Source organism: Microtus ochrogaster, unplaced genomic scaffold, assembly GCF_000317375.1.
Source record: "Microtus ochrogaster isolate Prairie Vole_2 unplaced genomic scaffold, MicOch1.0 UNK31, whole genome shotgun sequence".
Taxonomy (NCBI): Eukaryota; Metazoa; Chordata; class Mammalia; order Rodentia; family Cricetidae; genus Microtus; species Microtus ochrogaster.
The window spans coordinates 246,364-264,765 of record NW_004949129.1 but is presented as its reverse complement, the minus strand read 5'-3'; the positions used below and the strand labels follow the sequence as shown (position 1 = coordinate 264,765).

Sequence of the window (18,402 nt, the reverse complement as noted above, 5' to 3'; positions counted from 1 at the left end):
AATCAAGCAGTCAGAGGTCCTGGGACCATGAACAGAGGAAAACCACATTGATACAGCAAAGCTCGAGGTGTGAACTAGGAGACCTGGCTGCAGACCCAGCACCCCAGCCCAGCAGCGACCTAAATGATCACACGCTGAAATGACTCTTATTTTTTGACAAGCTAACTGGTTGTTTTGTTATAGCTTTTATAGACACTCACTGAAGACACAAACCCCCTCAATTTCCAAGTGTGGTGGCTCACCTGTAATTTCAGCACTTGTGAAACTGAGGCAGGAGGATAACCATGAGTTCAAGACTAGCCCAAGCTAGCTAGTGAGTTCCAAGCAAACCTGGACAATAGTGTGAGACCCTGTCAAGGCCTCCAGGTGCTTGAGCATCGTGTTTGCATCAAATACTCTTGTCCATCAAGTACTGTAGGAACAATGCAAAACTTGCCCCTGATGGATGTGACGTAAGCCTTGGATTTTGCATCACAAGGGAACAAAAGAAAAAAAAAGAAAAACAAATCTTTTTTAATGAGCCTCAGGCAAAGCTGTTTGCTAATTACTCCAGAGAGACACCCAATCATGCAAGAGAAAGAGCAGCTTGCTGCTAGCCCAAGCGTTGTTATTGCCTCTGTTTGCAAGGTGTGAAGATACGCAAGGAGACACTGCGGAGAGCTGCGCTGGCCCATGGTCGGTATCACCTCTCATCTCGAAAGGAAGTTATAAGCCATAAACCAGATAGCACTAGTGAGAGTCCACGGCAATATGAGGGATCACCCTGGAGGAGATAAGACAAGGAGGTGAATGACTAGAGGCCACGATGGACAGGGAGGAATGTGGAGCCTCTTTCAACACAGGAATATGCTCACAACCCTTATGCGGTCAGAAGGCTGACATCCCGAAGCCCAATAGGTGCCTACGGACAAAAAAGACACCAGAAGGCAACCGTGGAAGGGAAAGGCGTAGAGAACATGAAGACGGCTCCCGCCAAAGGATATGCAAACCGCACTTAAATATATGGAAAATACCCAGCTTCACTGATGAGAGGAGAAATGCAAATTCAGATTGCCAGGAAATCTCACTTTTCACTGGCCAGACCTGGCAAGGATTGTGCCAGTGCAGGGATGCGGGCCCGGGGGTGCGGGCTTGACATCCCAGCACCTGGGAGGGACAAGCAGGAGAGTTGGTGTCTAAGGGCAATCTGGGCTACCTAACAAGACTCGGCTTCAGAAACTTTAAAATAAATCAATAAATAGTTAAAGAAAACAAAATGTTGATAGCTTAGTATTTATTAGGGGTTGGGGGAACTGGACATCATTATTCCTTGATTATAATAAAAATCAGTACCATTCTATAAATAATAATACCCAGTGTGTATCAAAAAATTAAGGGAAGCTTTCTCCTTTTCTTTCTCTCTTCTCTCTCTCTCTCTCTCTCTCTCTCTCTCTCTCTCTCTCTCTCTTTCTCTCTCTGTATCTCTCTCTTTCTCTCTTTTTTTCTGAGACAGGTTTTCTCTGTGTAACCACTCTGGCTGTCCTGGAACTTGCTCTGTAGACCAGCCTGACCTCAAACTCTCGGGATCCACCTGCCTCTACCTCGACCTCCCGAGTGCTGGGATTAAAGGCATGCACCCCCACTGCCTGGCTGCATATCAAAATTTTAAATGTGGGCTGGAGAGATGGCTCAGCAGTTAAGAACGCCTACTGCTCTTGCAGAGGACCCAAGTTCGGTTCCCTGTAATCACATGAAGTGTTTCACAAGCATGGAATTTCGGCTCCAGGGAATCTGACACTCTCTTCTGACTTCCAAGGGCATGTAAGAAAATACATTTTTAAGCTTTAAAAATAATGTTTTACATGTATTTATTGTGGGGATTACCGCAGACATGTATGGAGCTGAGAGAACAGCTTACATGAGTGGGTTCCCTCCTTCCCTCACGTGGATCCTAGGGATGGATCTCAGGATGGGGGGTTTAGCAGAAAGCGCCTTTGCCCACTGAGGTATCTCACCCTCCCTAAAGGCAATTTTGAACCATCCAGATGTACCTTTACAAAATGACATGCATCCAAGTCATGTGGAATTCTCCTCTGTATGTTGTGAATATGTTTTATTACCATTGGTTAATAAGGAAGCTGCTTTGGCCTATGGCAGGAAAGAATATAGGTAGGCAGGAGAACTAAATTGAATGCAGGGAGAAAGAAGGTGAAGTCAGTGCCTGAAGGAGAAAGATGCCGGAATCTTACCAGTAAAGCCACAGCCTTGTGGAGATATATAGATTAATAGAAATGGGTGAATTTAAGGTGTAAGAGCTAGCTAGAAATATGCTTGAGCTATCAACTAAACAGTACTGTAATTAATATAGTTTTTGTGTGATTATCTGGATGTGTCATCCCTGTGCACTGGTGTACACCACCCACTGTGTGCTTCCCCTGTGCACTAGTGTGCACCACCCACTGTGCGCCACCCCTGTACACCCCCTGTGCGCCACCCCTGTATACCCACTGTGTGTCATCCCTGTGCACTGGTGTGCACCACCCACTGTGCATTACCCCTGTACACCCACTGTGCGCCACCCCTGTACACCCACTGTGCGCCACCCCAGTATACCCACTGTGTGTCATCCCTGTGCACTGGTGTGCACCACCCACTGTGCATTACCCCTGTACACCCATTGTGTGCTGCCCCTGAGCACTGGCAATCACCAAACAACAGTGACAACTCTATGTGAGGCCCGTAGGGAAGCTGTTCAGCGTATTCTGTGGAACAGGAAAGTCGTGTGCCGGAGCAGCACAGTGTCTGTTGCCACTCGGGGTGGTTTTAGCGTATCTGTTTATTGTGGAGGATGGAGGTGTGGGAACACAGGCCACAGCACACATGTGGAGTCCAGAGAACAACTTACAGGAGTTTGTCGTCTTCTCCCACCACGTGGGCCCTGGGTGGCGAGGCTTAGCAATGAGTGCCTTTACCCACTGAGTCATCCTCCTGGCCCCTGAAGCTGGCTATCTAGTGTGTGTGTTCTAGGGCAGCACATATACACAGCTCTATCTGTAAACACCGGGTATCTTCAGAGGGCTGCTGAAGAAACTGACAGCCCAGGAAGGCTTCGGGGAGGGGATCTGTGAGATCAAAGAAAATACTGTTCTACTCCATATACTTCGTAGTTTTGAGTTTCTGAATTGCATTATACATCTATGATCACTTGCATATTTGTAATACGTTTAGAAGAACAATGCAGGAAAAAACATTTTTTTTCCTGACAGCGTGTTGCTCAGTAGCCCTGGGCAGACTCGAACTCTTCATTCTCCTGTCTCAGTCCCCTGACTTCTGCGATTATAGGCATGCACCACTACACCAGACTCAAATGTTCCTATGGGACGAGAGGCTTGAGCAGAGCTGGGATCCAGGCCGACCTCAGCAGGAGCTTGCTGTCTCAGCCCCTCTGCATGCAGCAGCTGCAGGCCCCTCCCTAATCAGTTCCCTGCTTTTCTCAAAGTCAGGTACAGGAAGCATCACTCACTTCCCCCACTGACTCCTGTGCCAGGAAGGCATGCACTCTGAGCCAGTTCCTGCACCAGGTAGAGAACACAAAGGTGAATGGGAGGCAGGTCCAGGGCCGAGTGAGAGCCTCACAGAGCGGCATAGTTAGGGGTGGGAGAAAGAGCCGTACAGAACTATAAAACCGAGGCCATGCAGCACAGCAATAAAGATTAATAGGTGACCATGTGGGAAGGCAGTGACAAGCTTGACCTTTGGAGTGCACCACGCCTGGTTTGAGGGCCGCTCGTTAGCCTGGCCCAGTTATGTGATCTCCCCAAGCTTAAGTTTCCTCCCCTACAACACGTGGGCAGTGATAAACTCAGCACAGCCCAGGCTAAACACACAGGCCTTGGAACCAAAGTGGTCCTGGGGGCAGACAGGTCCCTGTTGACTTAAAACTGTATCCTGTGAAACCAGTACTTCTCTCCCCCCCCCCAAACACACACACATGCATGCACACGCGTGCACACACAAAGCATGCAGTCCTTTGAGAAAGCCTGAAGTTCTGCCTTCAAATCATGTCCATAATCTAACCACCCCTAACCATCTCCACTCTGATCACCAGGGACACTCTCCTCTCCTTCCCTCCCTCCCTCCCTCTCCCCTCACATGCACACATGCATGCATGCACCGCCCTCACACACACACACATACACACATGCATGCACACACAAAGCATGCAGTTCTTTGAGAAAGCCTGATGACAGGTTCAGCCTTCAAATCATCTCCATAATCTAACCACCACTAGCCATCTCCACTCTGATTTCTAGGGACTCTCTCTCTCTCTCTCTCTCTCTCTCTCTCTCTCTCTCTCTCTCTCTCATTTCATCTCTATTCCAGCCTCTTCTTAGATGGCGTGTTACTCCTCTGCTTGGAGCCCTGTGTGTGTTAGTCATGCTCGTCAAAAGTGTTGACCTTGCAGTGTTTGAGGGAGCTGAGCAAACAATGTCAGAAAAGCAGGGCCTGGCCCGCCATCAGCCCCAGTGTTTGATAACTACTCTCACCACCACCAGCTCAGGGACTGAATGGCATACGCCCATCATGCGAAAATAGAGACAAACCAAACAGCAGGAGTGGGTGTTTCCACAAAGCCTGGTGGGAACCTGCTCCCTCTGCCCCCCTCCCCCGTGCGGTGGGAAGGAGAGAGCTGGCGTGGGTATGAGGAGGGTGGTTCTGCCACAAAGAAAGCTTCACAAAGGACCTTGGTGCAGGAGGAAGCAACATCCTTAGGGAATGTGCAAGGAGCAGACAGAGTCCTGAGTGAAAGTGAACTATTGACAAGACCTCTAATTCCTCAGAGGTAGAACTGACACAGCCTACCTCTGGTCCATGTGTGAATTCTGACGGAGTGAAGAAAAAGCATCTGTCTCCCCCACTCACCTCCAGACACCGCTGCAGGGAGTAGCTAATTCCTCCTCCTTCCTGTCCTAGTGTGGTAAACTACCGAGGTTCAAGGTCAGCTTGTAGTTGGTGTCTTTCATTGGAGCTCACAATCTGCAAGATCCCAGCCCTTCTGTACATGCATCTGTGTGTCGGTCCTTTGTCATCTCTTGTCGCCCCTGTCCTTTCAACCCCTGAGCCGTGCAGAGCAGAGCAGGCTGGAGTGGGGAAAGAAGGTGGGGTGTTCAGATGCAACTCAGGATCAGAACATAGAACCAGGAGAGCGTTAGAGGCCTAAGACGGAGGAAGGCTGGAGAATGGACCAGAGGTGACACTGGAAGACACTTTTGGGTAGACGGTGACAAGGACCAGAGAGGGATCAGCTTTGAACAATGACGCTCTGGACACCCAGCACGCCAACCCCAGTCAGTCTTGATTTTATAGCTAAAATCAAGGCATCTTCAGAAGGTGTTCTTCAGGAGGCTGTGAGGCAGAGGAGACCCCACAGGATAGCCTTTCCAGCTTCAGAGACCCCTGAGTTGTCCGCAGTGACCCCTTCCTCCACCTGTTTCCACAGCTGGACATGGTAGCTCATGCCTGTAACCCCAACCCTAGGAAGGCTGAGGCAGAAGGATCACCCATGTGTTCCAGGCCAGCCTGATTACAGATTAAGATCGCATCTCCCAGACAAAATAAAACTAGCTTCTCTGACCTCGGATGCAGTGCTTCCCCGAGCCCTACCCTAACCCTCAGGACACACTTGACGGGGATAAGGCTCTGGTCATGTCAGGTAGGTTTTCTAGCCCTGCTCCCCAAAGCCGTGCCTCCCTGCAATCACCCCAGGGGAGCTGGCATGGGCCACTTAAGTCTTCACACCCCATCTTTGCTGAGCAGGCCATCCCACCTGCAGCGCTCTTCCCTCAGTCACCCCCATGTCAACTCTGCCACCTCCAATGCCATCTGCTGATGAGCAGCCCTCCGAAGATGCGCATGTCGTGTGAATATGCACCGGGAAGATGCACCGGGAAGGGCCATTTGGGAAGTCAGTGTTAGTACCTTCCTCATCCTGCATGGGACAGCCAGCCCATAGATTCAGCCAAATGGGACACGGAAGGAGGTAATTAAGTCAGATGTCCTGAGACAGGAGGTTATCTGGTTGAGTGCAAGGTCCTGACAAGGTCTTCTGAGAGTGAGGCAGGGCTATCTAAGTCAGAGAGAAGGGATGTGGCCGTCGACACAGAGGCAAGGTGATGATGCACCACGAGGAAGGGCCCTCCAGCCACGGAAAGAATTCAAGCAGCTCTAGAAACTGGACAAACAAGGAAGTGGTGTGCTCATTATTTTTCTGGTCGCTATGACAAAATACCCAACAGCAGCACTCCAGCAAAGGAAGCATTTATTTCTGCTCAAGGCTCGAGGGGGACAGTCCACCGTAGCAGGGAAGACATGGGCACCAGGCAGGTGGTCACATGGCACAGAGTCAAGCGGCAGAAGCCATGTGCTCGCGCTTAGCTCGGTTGCTGTGGAGTATCCCCTAGACAAGATGACTCAGACACGGGCTGAAGCCAACAGAAAGCCTTGATTCGCCGAGTCCCGAGTCTTTCTCAGGCTGAGCTTTAAAACACAAAACTATTATGCCCTGGGTTGGTATAACTCAGTTAACAAACAAGAACAGCTGTTAATCAGACGCGGAACTACAGAAGCCAAAAAGCAAAGTTAGTACATTTAGAGACTTTCCCAGAACTATATATAGACTTTGGTGAATTAGGTCTTTGTTTTCATTTTGGCTGGTGGTGCTGTCTATGTGCTGAGTTTTATGGCCTGAATGATACTTCCATCATGTTGTTAACTGTGCTAAGATCTGAGGACCTACTAAGGTCTGAGGACCTGTTACACGATGTCTTTTGGGGTTTTTTTTTTCAGTCCTGGTCTCTACCCTACCAGATGGTGCTGCCCACGTTTAAGATGGGTCCTCTGACTTCCCTTAAGCCTCTCTGGAAACAAGCTCCCAGACACACCTCCTGGCTGATTCTAAAACCAGTCAAGTTGACAGTTAACCATCAAAGTGGGTTTTCTCGGCCCTCCCCACCCCGGCATTTCTTACCTTCGCTCCAGTTTTAGCCATACAACCCGTTTCAGACTTGTAAACCACCACCCACCCAACCCTGAAACTATGAGACAGCAAGTTTGAAACAGGCCTGGTGGCACACCTGCAGTCCCAGCCAGCACTCAGAAGATTGATCTGAGGCAGGGGGATCCTGGACTGGACGACAGTCTGGGATACTAGAGAGACCCACCTCAGAAACAAAGAGATGGTGCATATGTATTGGTTTGTGTTAAAGCAGCGACCGGTTACATAGAGCCTCTTCTCCCTCCCAGGCAGCCCCCTACCCTGGCCCCAGGCCCCTCCCTCCTCTGAACCCCTACTGCGATCCACCTGAGCGTCTCTCTCTTCCTTCTTCTCGGACCACTCAGGTACCCTAAGCATGCATCTAGTACCGATGGGACCAAGCGTGTCTGAAAGTCTACATAAAACCTAATACACGTGCGGCCTGTGTCTTAGAAGGGGTGGGGGACCGTCATGAGCATCCTCCTCCATTCTTCCTCCAGCTCACAGGAAGGAAGGAGGCCTTGATGACCAGGGTTCAGGGAGAACAGGAAGAAGGTTGTCAGCCCTTCCCCCCCCATCTCAGAGCCCCACACAGCCTCACAGGTTGAGATTTCCAGGCCACATTTCTTTTTCACCCCACCCCCACCCTATGGGTTAAACAGGGTAGGGCAAGGCCCGGCCAGTGGGTGGGGCTGGCAGGGTGCCATGCCCTTCCCCAAGGCTGCCTCCCTCCCTGGTTTGACTGTACCTGGTGCTGCCAGGCAGCGGAGTCTCCTCGCTCCTTCCGCATCCCACCAAGCTGAGCTGGGGAGCCAGTGACTCATCCCACAGCCCTCCTACCTGCCCTGTCCCTCACCCTGCCAGGCCTCTGTCCCTCTCAGCTCCATGTCTGCACTACACTGATTCCTGGCCTTCTGAATGCTTTAGCAAGGCCCAGCCCCACTCAGGTCCTGGACACGGCCTCTCGTAACCTCTCTGCCTGCCTCGGGGAGTAACAACAGGTTCTGACTGTCCCAGCCCAATCTCCAGGGATGAGCCCACACATAAAATCCTAGCTACCCACCCCCCACTCACTGTCTCTTTACAGCCACTATGTGCTTGCCTTACAACAGCCTTCCAAGGAAAATGGTTACCACCCATTTCACAGATGAAGAAACAGAGGCTCATGTGTTTGTAGCACTGACTCTTTATAGTCCCTGCCTTCCACCACTTTCACATACTCCCTAACCAAACTCGAGAGACACGTAAGGGTAAAGACAGCCTTGGAGGCAGCTGCTAGCCTTTCTACAGGTTTAAGAGCATTGACCTACCCTGCAAGCCCCTGGACCAAACTGCACTTCTCTCTGGGTCTCCAAGACCAGATAAGGGGAACAGGTCTGGGTTTTGATCCCTGAACAGACTGGGAAACATTTGCAGGGAAGCCAAGAGCCTCACTTGCACAAGCACAAGCACAAGAGCAACTAACTGGAAAAACAGGGACCCTTTGTTCGCAGGTTGCAAAACTTGGTCTTCCCAGATGGGGCCAGGGATGGAACAACTTAGCTCCACAGCACCCCCTAGAGGCCAAAGAAGGCGTGACACTCAGCAGCCTAAGCAGGCTTCTTCCTCCTCCAGCTTCTTTTTCTGCCCCGCTGACCAGAGGAATCGTGAGAGCAAACATTTCTGGGCACAGCAGAACCCACACTCCGGACTGCCCCCCTGGCCTCCCTACAGCAGCAAAAACGATTGAATTGATAAGTATTAAGAGAGGAAGAACCCAGAAGGGCCAGAATTCCAAAGTTCCACCTGTGCAACTCTGGGTTTACGTCTCTTCATCTCTGGCCAACAGAAGTGTAGGGGAGGTGCTGTCTTCCAAGAGGGAGCACTTCCCTCCCAGCTGAAAAACTAGTTTATCGGACAATTTCCAGGTGTAAAATATGGCCACAAGAGGGCGCTGCAGCCATAGCTGTGAGACAGCCTGCGAAGCCGCCAGTTCACTCCGCTCTGGCCTGCCTCGGACTGCCTCCAGAACAGCCCAGCCTCCTGCCTAAGAGTAGCTGGCCTGCTAGAGACACAGTATATTCAAAGCTACAGTCCTCTGACGTCTCATTTCTATTGGCAGTAGAGTTCAGCGCCACCCTTGGGTAGCAAAACTGCGGCCACCTTGGATAGACTAGGAACACACATTCAGTGAGATCCAGAAGCATGACTAAGCCCCTCCACGTAAGGTTTGAGCCAGGTGCCTGCAAGCAAATCACACATGGCCTCAAACCCAGGTTCTGCCTACCTCAACTAGCTGTCTGTCCTTAAACAAGTTTGCTAAAACACTCTGAGCCTTCAGCTTCTCCCTGGAGCACCTGACAGGAAACGCATGCTGGAACAGCGGTTAACTCTGGCTTAGAGGCCTCCACCAAACACACAACCTTTTTCTGGTGTCACCCTACACAGATAGGAAATGTGGGCACGGGCAGGAAGGCCTCAGGACTCTGAGATGTGAAAGTTGGTGCCGGCATCCACAGCCTGAAGGGAGCCCGAGTTCTCAACTCCAATGTGGCTTTTAGTAACATTCTCTCTCTTGCTCTGGGTGTGTCTGTCCTCACCTCCTCTTCCACCTCCACCACCCCCTTCGCCTTTCTCCCATCTTAGCCTCCTTCCTCAGCCCCCTCCCCTGGCCTTCCCGCCAAGTCTAGATCGGTGACCCAGTTCCACACTCCTTAGCTTGAATATCTTCCCCATCACAGCCTATGGCTTCTGTGTCACCTGCAGGTGGCATGGGGTGCCATGGAACAGGAACTGTGTGCTGAGCATTTGTGGACTACGTGTAGCCTTCCGGGAGCAGTGGCTCTAAGGCCAGCCTCTTTTTCCTGTCCTCTTAGCTCTGTCAACTTGATTCCACCCGTGGATTTCATGGGCTTTGTTTCCTGTTTGCTCCCATAGTGCTCCTGAATTTGCCAAACTTTTCCTTTGGAAATTCCAGGGTAGCAACTGTGCCCTTGCTGTGCCCCCTACAAAGGGGGACTGTGCCAGCTCTGGGGTTCAACATGCATGACAGTGAGGTCATCAGAGAAAAGCAAGGGTGATGGCCTGGCCAGGGCACTTGGGATAATAACATAGTTCCTATCTGATCATTTGCTGGGAGGAAAGAGACACTGAGAATTGAGGAGGTGGGGTCATAGACATAGAGGAGGCCTCTCCCCGCCGTTCCTCGTGAAGAGTTTCTAGGACAAGACGCAAGTGTCTTCCTTGTTGCACACTGCTGTGGGTAAGAGCTTCTCAGGAACTGAGTGTTCTTGTGACCTTCTTCATATTGGGGACCCTGAGCAGTCCAGACATTTCCCACTCAGCAAAGCAAAGTGAGTTGAGACACCCTGGTTGCCCCAACAACATCCTTCAAAGGCCATCATTCCCAGATGGATGCAGTAGAGCTCAGATAACCTGGGAACCTCTGAGAACCTCTGGGTACTGTTTCCTCTTCTTGGGAACTCAGAAGGCACGGTAAGGAACTGAAACGTTTGAGAGTCCTGTAAACAAGACAAGTAACTCCTTCATGATAAGAGTATTGGAGAGAGTAGGGATACAAGGAACATACCTAAACACAATAAAGCCAATATAAAGCAAGCCAATAGTCAAACTAAATGGAAAGAAACCCAAAGAAATTCCACTAAAATCAAGACCAAGACAAGGCTGTCCACTCTCTCCATATCTATTCAATGTAATAATATTTGAAGTTCTAGATAGAGCAATAAGACAACAAAAGGAGATCAAGGAAAGAAAGAAGCAAATTGGAAAAGAAGAAGCAAAACTTGCACTATTTACAGATGATAGTATACATAAGTAACCCAAAAAATCCACTAGGGAACTCTTACAGCTGATAAACACCTTCTGTAATGTGGCAGGATACAAGACTAACTCAAAAAAATCAGTAACCCTCTTATATACAAATCTTAAATCAGCTGAGAAAGAAATCAGAAAAATATCAACCTTTACAATAGACACAGATATCATAAAATATCTAACCAAACAAGTAAAAGACCTGTATAATAAGAACTTTACTCTTTGGAGAAATAAATTGAAGAAGATGTCAGAAAATTGAAAGATCGCCCATGCTCTTGGATAGGTAGGACTAACGTAGTAAAAATGGCAATCTTGTCAAAAGCAATCTACAGATTCAATGTAATATCCATCCAAATCCCAGCACAATTCTTCAAAGACCTTGAAAGAACAATGCTCAATTTCATATGGAAAAAAATGAAAAAATCCAGTATAGCCAAAACAATCCTGTACAATCTAGGAACTTCCGGAGGCATCACCATCCCTGACTTCAAGCTCTGCTATAGAGCTACAGTAATGAAAACAGCTTGGTATTGGTATAAAACAGCACATGGATCAATGAAATCAAATTGAAGATCCTGGTACTAATCCACACTCCTATGAACACCTGATTTTTTACAAAGAAGCCAAAATAGTACAATTGAAAAAAGAAGCATCTTCAACAAATGATGCTGGCATAACTGGATGTCAACATGCAGGAGAATGCAAATAGATCCATGTCTATCCCCATGCACAAAACTCAAGTTCAAGTGGATCAAAGACCTCAACATAAATCCAGTTACACTGAAGCTGAAAGGAGAGAAAGTGAGAAGTGGCCTTGAACGCACTGGCACAGAAGACCACTTCCTAAGTATAATCCCAGTAGCACAGACTCTGAGAGCAGCAATTAATAAATGGGACCTCCTGAAACTGAGAAGCTTCTGTAAGGCAAAAGGTATGGTCGATAAGACAAAACGGCAGCCTACAGAATGGGAAAAGATCTTCACCAACCCCACATCTGACAGAGGGCTGATCTCCAATATATGTAAAGAACCCAAGAAACTAGACACCAAAATACCAAATAATCCAATTTTTAAAATGGGGTGCAGATCTAAACAGAGAATTCTCAACAGAATTCTCAAATGGCTGAAAGACATAAGGAATTGCCCAACATCCTTAATCATCAGGGAAAGGCAAATCAAAATGACTCTGGGACACATCTTATACCTGTCAGAGTGGCCAGGATTAAAAACACTGATGACAACTTATGCTGGAGAGGATGCAGAGTAAGGGGACACTCCTCCACTGCTGATGGGACTGGAAACTTGTACAGCCACTTTGGAAATTAGTGTGGCAGTTTCTCAGGAAATTGGGAATCAGTCTACCTCAAGACTTGGCAATACCACTCTCGGGCATATACCCAAATGATACACAATCATACTACAAGAACATTTGCTCAACTATGTTCATAGCAGCATTATTTGTAATAGCCAGAACCTGGAAACAACCTGAATGCCCATCAACCAAAGAATGGATAAAGAAAGTGTGGTACATTTACACAATGGAATATTAGTCAGCAGTAAAAAACAATGACATCTTGAAATTTGCAGGCAAATGGATGGAACTAAAAAAAAAACTATCTGAGTGAGGTAACCCAGGTCCAGAAAGTCAAACACAGTCACTCATAGGTGGATATCAGATGTAAAGCAAAGAATAGCCAAGCTACAATCCACAATCCAAGAGAAGCTAGGCAAAAAGTGGGACCCTAAGAGGGACACACATGGAGGACCCAACAAAGGAAAATAGTTAAGATCTCCTGGGTAAACTGGGAGAGGGTAGAAGGGAGGGGATGGGATGGGAACATGAGGGATCCAGAAGACCAAGTTGGGGGAGGAACAGAGGGGGAGAGCAATGACAGAGATGTCTTGATAGAGGGAGCCATTATGGAGCTCACTGGTTTGGATATGCTGCCGCCTTCTTCAATGAGCCATCTCCCTAGCCCCTGGTTATTTTACTCTTTGATGAGAAATGATTTTACATTTATAATCTAAGTAGCCCTTAAAATATTTGCATTTCACAGTAAGCAAAACACAAGACTGTATACAAATTTAAGCAGTCAAGTTTCTGAGGAGCCAATAAAGGAAGAGGAAAATGATGGCCGGCCACAAAGCCCAAGGGTATGGTTATTGATGCCTCCATGAACTGGGCGTGGTAGCGCGCAGCTTCAGTCCCAGCACTCAGGAGGCAGAGGCAGGTGCATCTCTGTGAGTTCCAGGTCAGTCTGGTCTACAGAGTGAGTTCCAGACCAGCCAGGACCTCATAGTGAGACCTTGTCTTAAAAAGATGGAAAAGAAGAAGTTGTTGCTAAATAGATGCCTTAATGAATTTAAATAGAAACAATAACTGTACTCCTACCCAGACTTCTAATTTTAAAAGATTTCATTCTGTTCAGGTTTTTAAGACTTTTTTTATTGATGTGTGTGAGTGACAAAGTGTGGGGTGTGTGTGTGTGTATTTATATACACCCCAAGTGCAGGACCCATGGATGTCAGACAAGGGCCTTGGATTTCTGGAACTAGAGTTACACCCAAGTAAGTGCTGGGAACTGACCCTGGGTCCTCTGCAAGAGAAGTGGGTGCTCTTAGCCATCTCCTCGGCCTCAGAGCTATTTCTTAATTATTGACACCAAAAAAATCCACAGGCCAGAAATGCAGGAAGGGGCTCAGACCGCTATGAAAGGGATTCTTCAGCTGCCTCCTCTGCCAGTCATTGTTTACCTGTTAAACCTGACTATTTGCTATGGGTTTTAAATTTCCTTTGTTTTCTTGGTATTCACCCAAGGTTTCTATTAGACCTGGTGGAAGCACCTTTGGAAAATTCCAGTACTTGTTAAGTCACGTTGCAGGGGCTGGGGGAGTGGCAGGACTTAGTTTTATGCCCATTTGTGTCTGAGAAAAGAGAGAAAAGTCCTGAGGGTGGTGGGGGCTTGTGACAGCCGAGACAGAAGAGATCATTCCAGAATACTGTATGTGTAAACTGGGGGGATAACTCAGGTGGTAAAAACTTTGCTTTGCATATACAAGGACCTGAGCTCAACCCTCAGAACCCACATTTAAAGAAGGAGGTGGGAAAGAAGAAGAGGAGAAGGTGGAAGAGAAGAGGAGGAGGAAGAGGACAACAAAGGAGGAGGAAGAGGAAGAGAAGGAGGAGAAGACGCTAGACCAGATGCAGTGGCACACAATCCAGTAAACTTGGTGAATTCCAGGCCAGTGAGACCCTGTCTCAATAAAGAGCTGGGCAGCACCGTGGATTTTCTGTGGCTCAGAAAGTCAGCGAGGACAGCCCACCCCAGTGTCCTCTTTCCTCAATTTGTCTCCGTTCTGTTCCATAAACAATGAGAATCTCTGGCAAGGAAACGGAAGCCCAGAGATGAGAAATGGCTGGGATGAAGATTCCTCATTCCCATGATGGCTGCCTACTTACCCATAAGAGAATTTCCAGCCAGCTCCTGTTCAGGAGGTGGCATCTACTTCTGTACCCAGTAGGCACCCTGCGGTTGTTTTAGAATGTGCAGAACTTAGGTGGGCCTGGGAGACAGATCAAATCAGATCCTGTGCTGGCTTTCAAGTCGGTTGTGGAAACCAAAGGCAGTGACATAAATAACCTTTCTTTTTTTTTTTCTTTTTTCTTTTCTTTTCTTTTTTTTTTTTTTTTCTTTTCTTTTCTTTTTTTTTTTTTTTTTTTTTGTGAATCAGGCCTTATGTTTATTTATTTATTTATTTATTTTTAGTTGTTGAAAAAAATTTCCACCTCCTCCCCGGATAGAAGTGGGAGACCTTGAACTTCCCGCAGGGCAGGGAATCTAAACTTTCGAGAGAAGAGGTTCCGCTGCAGTGGTGAGGTGGCTGGGGTGAAGGACACTGGCCACAATAGCAATGACCACAGATGTCATCAACGCCTTGGTGGAGAGAGAAACCCAAACTGAAGCACAGTGCTTAGCTGCAGGGGGCTCCCAGAGATGGGGGTGGGATGAGCATACAAAGGGAGTTGTTGAGGCTCTTGACACCACAGGTGAGCCCTGGGGTGCCTCAGAGAAAGCAGTGTTGGAAGGACGGCAGGCAATGCTCCCAGCTCTGATGCTAATTCCCTACATCAGAACAGAGACCGTTTGTGTGCTGGCCACAGCCATCCTCCACTAGGGTGGTCCACAGCAAAGATGGCTGCAGTTACACAGACAGTGTCTTAGGATTTTTGTTGCTGCGAAGAGACACTATGACCACAGCGACACTTATGAAGGAAAACATGTGATTGGGGTGGCTCACTTATGGTTCAGAGGTCCATTTTTATTACAGCGGGAAGCAAGGCAGCGTGTAGGCAGACATGGTGCTAGAGAAGAAGCTGAGAGTTCTTACATCTTGACTCACAGGCAACAGGAAGTGATCTGTCTCACTAGGCATGGCTTGAGCACCTATGAGACCCCAATGCCCACCTCTGCAGTGACACACTTCCTCCAACAAGACCGTACCTCCTCTTACAAGGCCATACCTCCTAATAGTGCCGCTCCCTTTAGGAGCCATTTTCTTTCAGACCACCACAGACAGTGAGCAGTTCTTAGCCAAGTCTTACCCTCCACCACAGACAAAGACAAAGAAGAGTGTACAGATGGCATAGATTTGTCTGTGGCCTTCCGGATGTTTAGAAGAGTTCAAGACTCTCCAGTCTGTCCTCCCACCCTCTCCAGACCACCCCTTATCTCTTTTTTCCCTAACCCCTCTCTACTCTCTACTCAATAGCACTAAGAAGCAAGTTCTGGTTCCTCTCCAGCCCTCCAGGCCTGTTCCCCATCCACACCATAAAGCTGATCTTAGAAAAAGTTAAAAATTGTTAAAAGGCCAGAGAATTCTTGCTAGGAGGGAGCATTTGGAGCAATGTCAACCTGACTGTGAGTGACTCGGGTAAATAGTATCTGCCTCCTCTGAACCTAATCATAAATGACAGACAGCATAGCCCACCTGTAGTGGAGTTTGCGGGAAGACTTCCTGACCACTATGGCTGCGAAAGGAGAGCCTGCCCCATCTCACAACCCATCCCCTCCACCTCGAAAGGCACCTGCTAGGAGGTTCAGCACCGGCTAGCCACGCAGCTGCCTCCAGCACAGGCTGTAAGTAGGACGGAGGAGAAGTACCTATTAGGGTCATAATTCTCTTTCTACCGCTGACAGACAAAGACAAAACAAAGAGTTTTGGTGTTGCTGTTGCTGTTGTCGTGGTTATTGTTTTGTTTTGTTTTGAGACAGGATCTCCAGTATTCCGGGCTGGACTCAGACAAAGCAGAAGACATCCTTGAACTTCCTTCAGTCTCTAGCTTCTGGGCGCTGGGATCTCGGGCATGTGCCACCGTTCTTGTTTGGGCATGAGATTCGGAGAGAGCATCAGAGCCTGCGGCTATGAGAGCTCGCTGAGCCAGCCGCAGCCTTAACAAGTAGGAGAGGTCAAAGGGAGGAGACTCAGAGATCAAAGCCCCGAAGATTTATGGGTGTCAGAATAACAGGAGAGGAGGGAGTCCCGAGGGTTTTCAGCAATCTAGCTGTGATCCTCATTCCTCCGCTGTTCAATCAGCCACCCACCCTCCCTCTGCACTGGCAGACCCAGAGCCTAAAACGTAATCTGTGCAAGGTCACGGGTCATATACACGGCCACAATAGATGAATCATATTGAAAGAAAATATGACCAATATTATGAAGTTTCTGTGAGAACCCAACGAGGGAGCATGTGTGTTGTGCTTAGCACAGTGCCCCGTACAGCATGCACATAGTAGGTACTCAATAAATGTCAGTCCATGCCCCATCCTCCTACAGATAATTGTCCTTAGTCTTGGTCGTACAACTTGTCCAAAAGGAACCTTCATCTAAAATCTGCACCACCCCAAGATGGAAGCAGTCAATTAGCCTTTTAGACAGAGCACAGGCTCACGGCCAGACTCTCCAAGTCCAACCCATTGCATAAGCCTAGAAGCCAGGTCCTAATGTCCTAGAGAAGGAGGTACCCCGTGCAATCTGTTCTGGCAGGAGCGACTGTGAGACAGCTGCACAGCTTCCACGGTGGTAATACCAGGGGCTCAGTGATGGCGTGCAGCAGGGCACACTATCGAGTCCATGCCTGCAGCTGGTACCGAAAGTTGGCTTCCTGGGGACTGCTGCCTTCCAGGCCTGTTCTCTGGGAATCCTTCCTGAAGGCTCTAGGACTCACCTAATGTCACTTAGTGACCTCGCTTCAGGGTGTGGCTCCTGGCCTTGCAAGGGAAAACCCCGATGGGTACAGAATTCAGGGAGAGGTGTGGCTGATGAAGAAAGAGTCTTCAGAACCTGGGCTCAGATGTCTAACAGGCTATGTTCCTCACACTGGCTCCCCATTTTCCACAGCAGTGTCCTCCACCCTAAATCTTCCTTCCCCAAAGACCACAGCTGCTCTAAGACTCCCCGCTATCCTTGATCCCCTCCTTTTTGACACCATGCAGTCTTTCGAGAAATCCTGACCATGGTTTCTGCCTTCAGATCATAATCTAAACATACCCAGCCATCTCCACTCTGACCACCAGGCTGTGTGTGTGTGTGTGTGTGTGTGTGTGTGTGTGTGTGTGTGTGTGTGTGTGTGTGATTCTTTCCTCTCTCTCTTTCCTCTTCTCTTCTCTCTCTCTCTCTCTCTCTCTCTCTCTCTCTCTCTCTTTCCTCCCCCACCCCCTCTCCCACCAACCTCTCGATTACTGTTCTCCAGCTCATCTCTGTCCCAACCTTTCAACTGGCATGTCACTCCTCTGCTCGGAGCCCTGCGTGTTAGTCATGCTCATCAACATGGCCGCCATAAAGACCTCAACACCCCTTTGTTTTCCCATGGTGAGCATGTGTTCCCTGATCACGTAGAGGCTGATGTGGCTGTTCCTGGCTGGGCAGCTCTCCTGAACGCCCCGTGCAAGCAGCACCCTCCCAGGCAGGGTCCACTCCTCACATCTCAGACCTATCTGCCTTTGTCTGTGTGTTCTGAGGATGTCCAAGTTCCTTAGACATCTCTCCAAGGCTATGAGTGATCTCTCCCACTCTGGCCTCATCAGCTTCCACTGAGTTTCTCTCTTACACTGCTCTGGCTCCTGGGACAGTGTTAGTCTCCCTTGAACACATCAGATACATCCTCACCTTAGGGCTTCCTCACCTGAGGTATGTGCCTGACCACATACCTGCCTACCCAACTCTAGGTCTCACTTAGTCTCCACCTTCTCAATGAGCCTGGTCTTGGCCACTTGATTTACCAGACTCATACCACAGTACACCTGTCCCCTTCCCACTGCCCTCTTCTATATGCACCTAACACTTCAAATACATACATTTACATACATGTGTGTGTATTTGTATATGTGTGTGTAGATATAGATGGTATAGATCATTCACATATATGTGTGTGTATTTGTATATGTATGTAGATATAGATCATTCACATATATGTGTGTATTCGTATGTGTGTATAGATATAGATAATATAGATCATTCACATATGTATGTGTTTATTATACGTGTTTATAGATATAGATGATATAGATCATTCACATA

General features: G+C 48.4%; 1 protein-coding gene across 1 annotated transcript in view; it reads right to left on the bottom strand.

Moving 5' to 3' along the window:
* Positions 1-867: 867 nt before the first annotated feature.
* Positions 868-18,402, bottom strand: part of Krt9 (keratin 9) — a 31,642-nt gene continuing 14,107 nt past the window's right edge. Inside the window, exons 8-9 of the mRNA XM_005368372.1 lie at positions 1,068-1,146; positions 868-901 (exon numbers count right to left, since the gene is read on the bottom strand). Coding sequence (XP_005368429.1) covers positions 868-901; positions 1,068-1,146 — 113 coding nt within the window. The remainder of the gene's footprint in view (positions 902-1,067; positions 1,147-18,402) is intronic.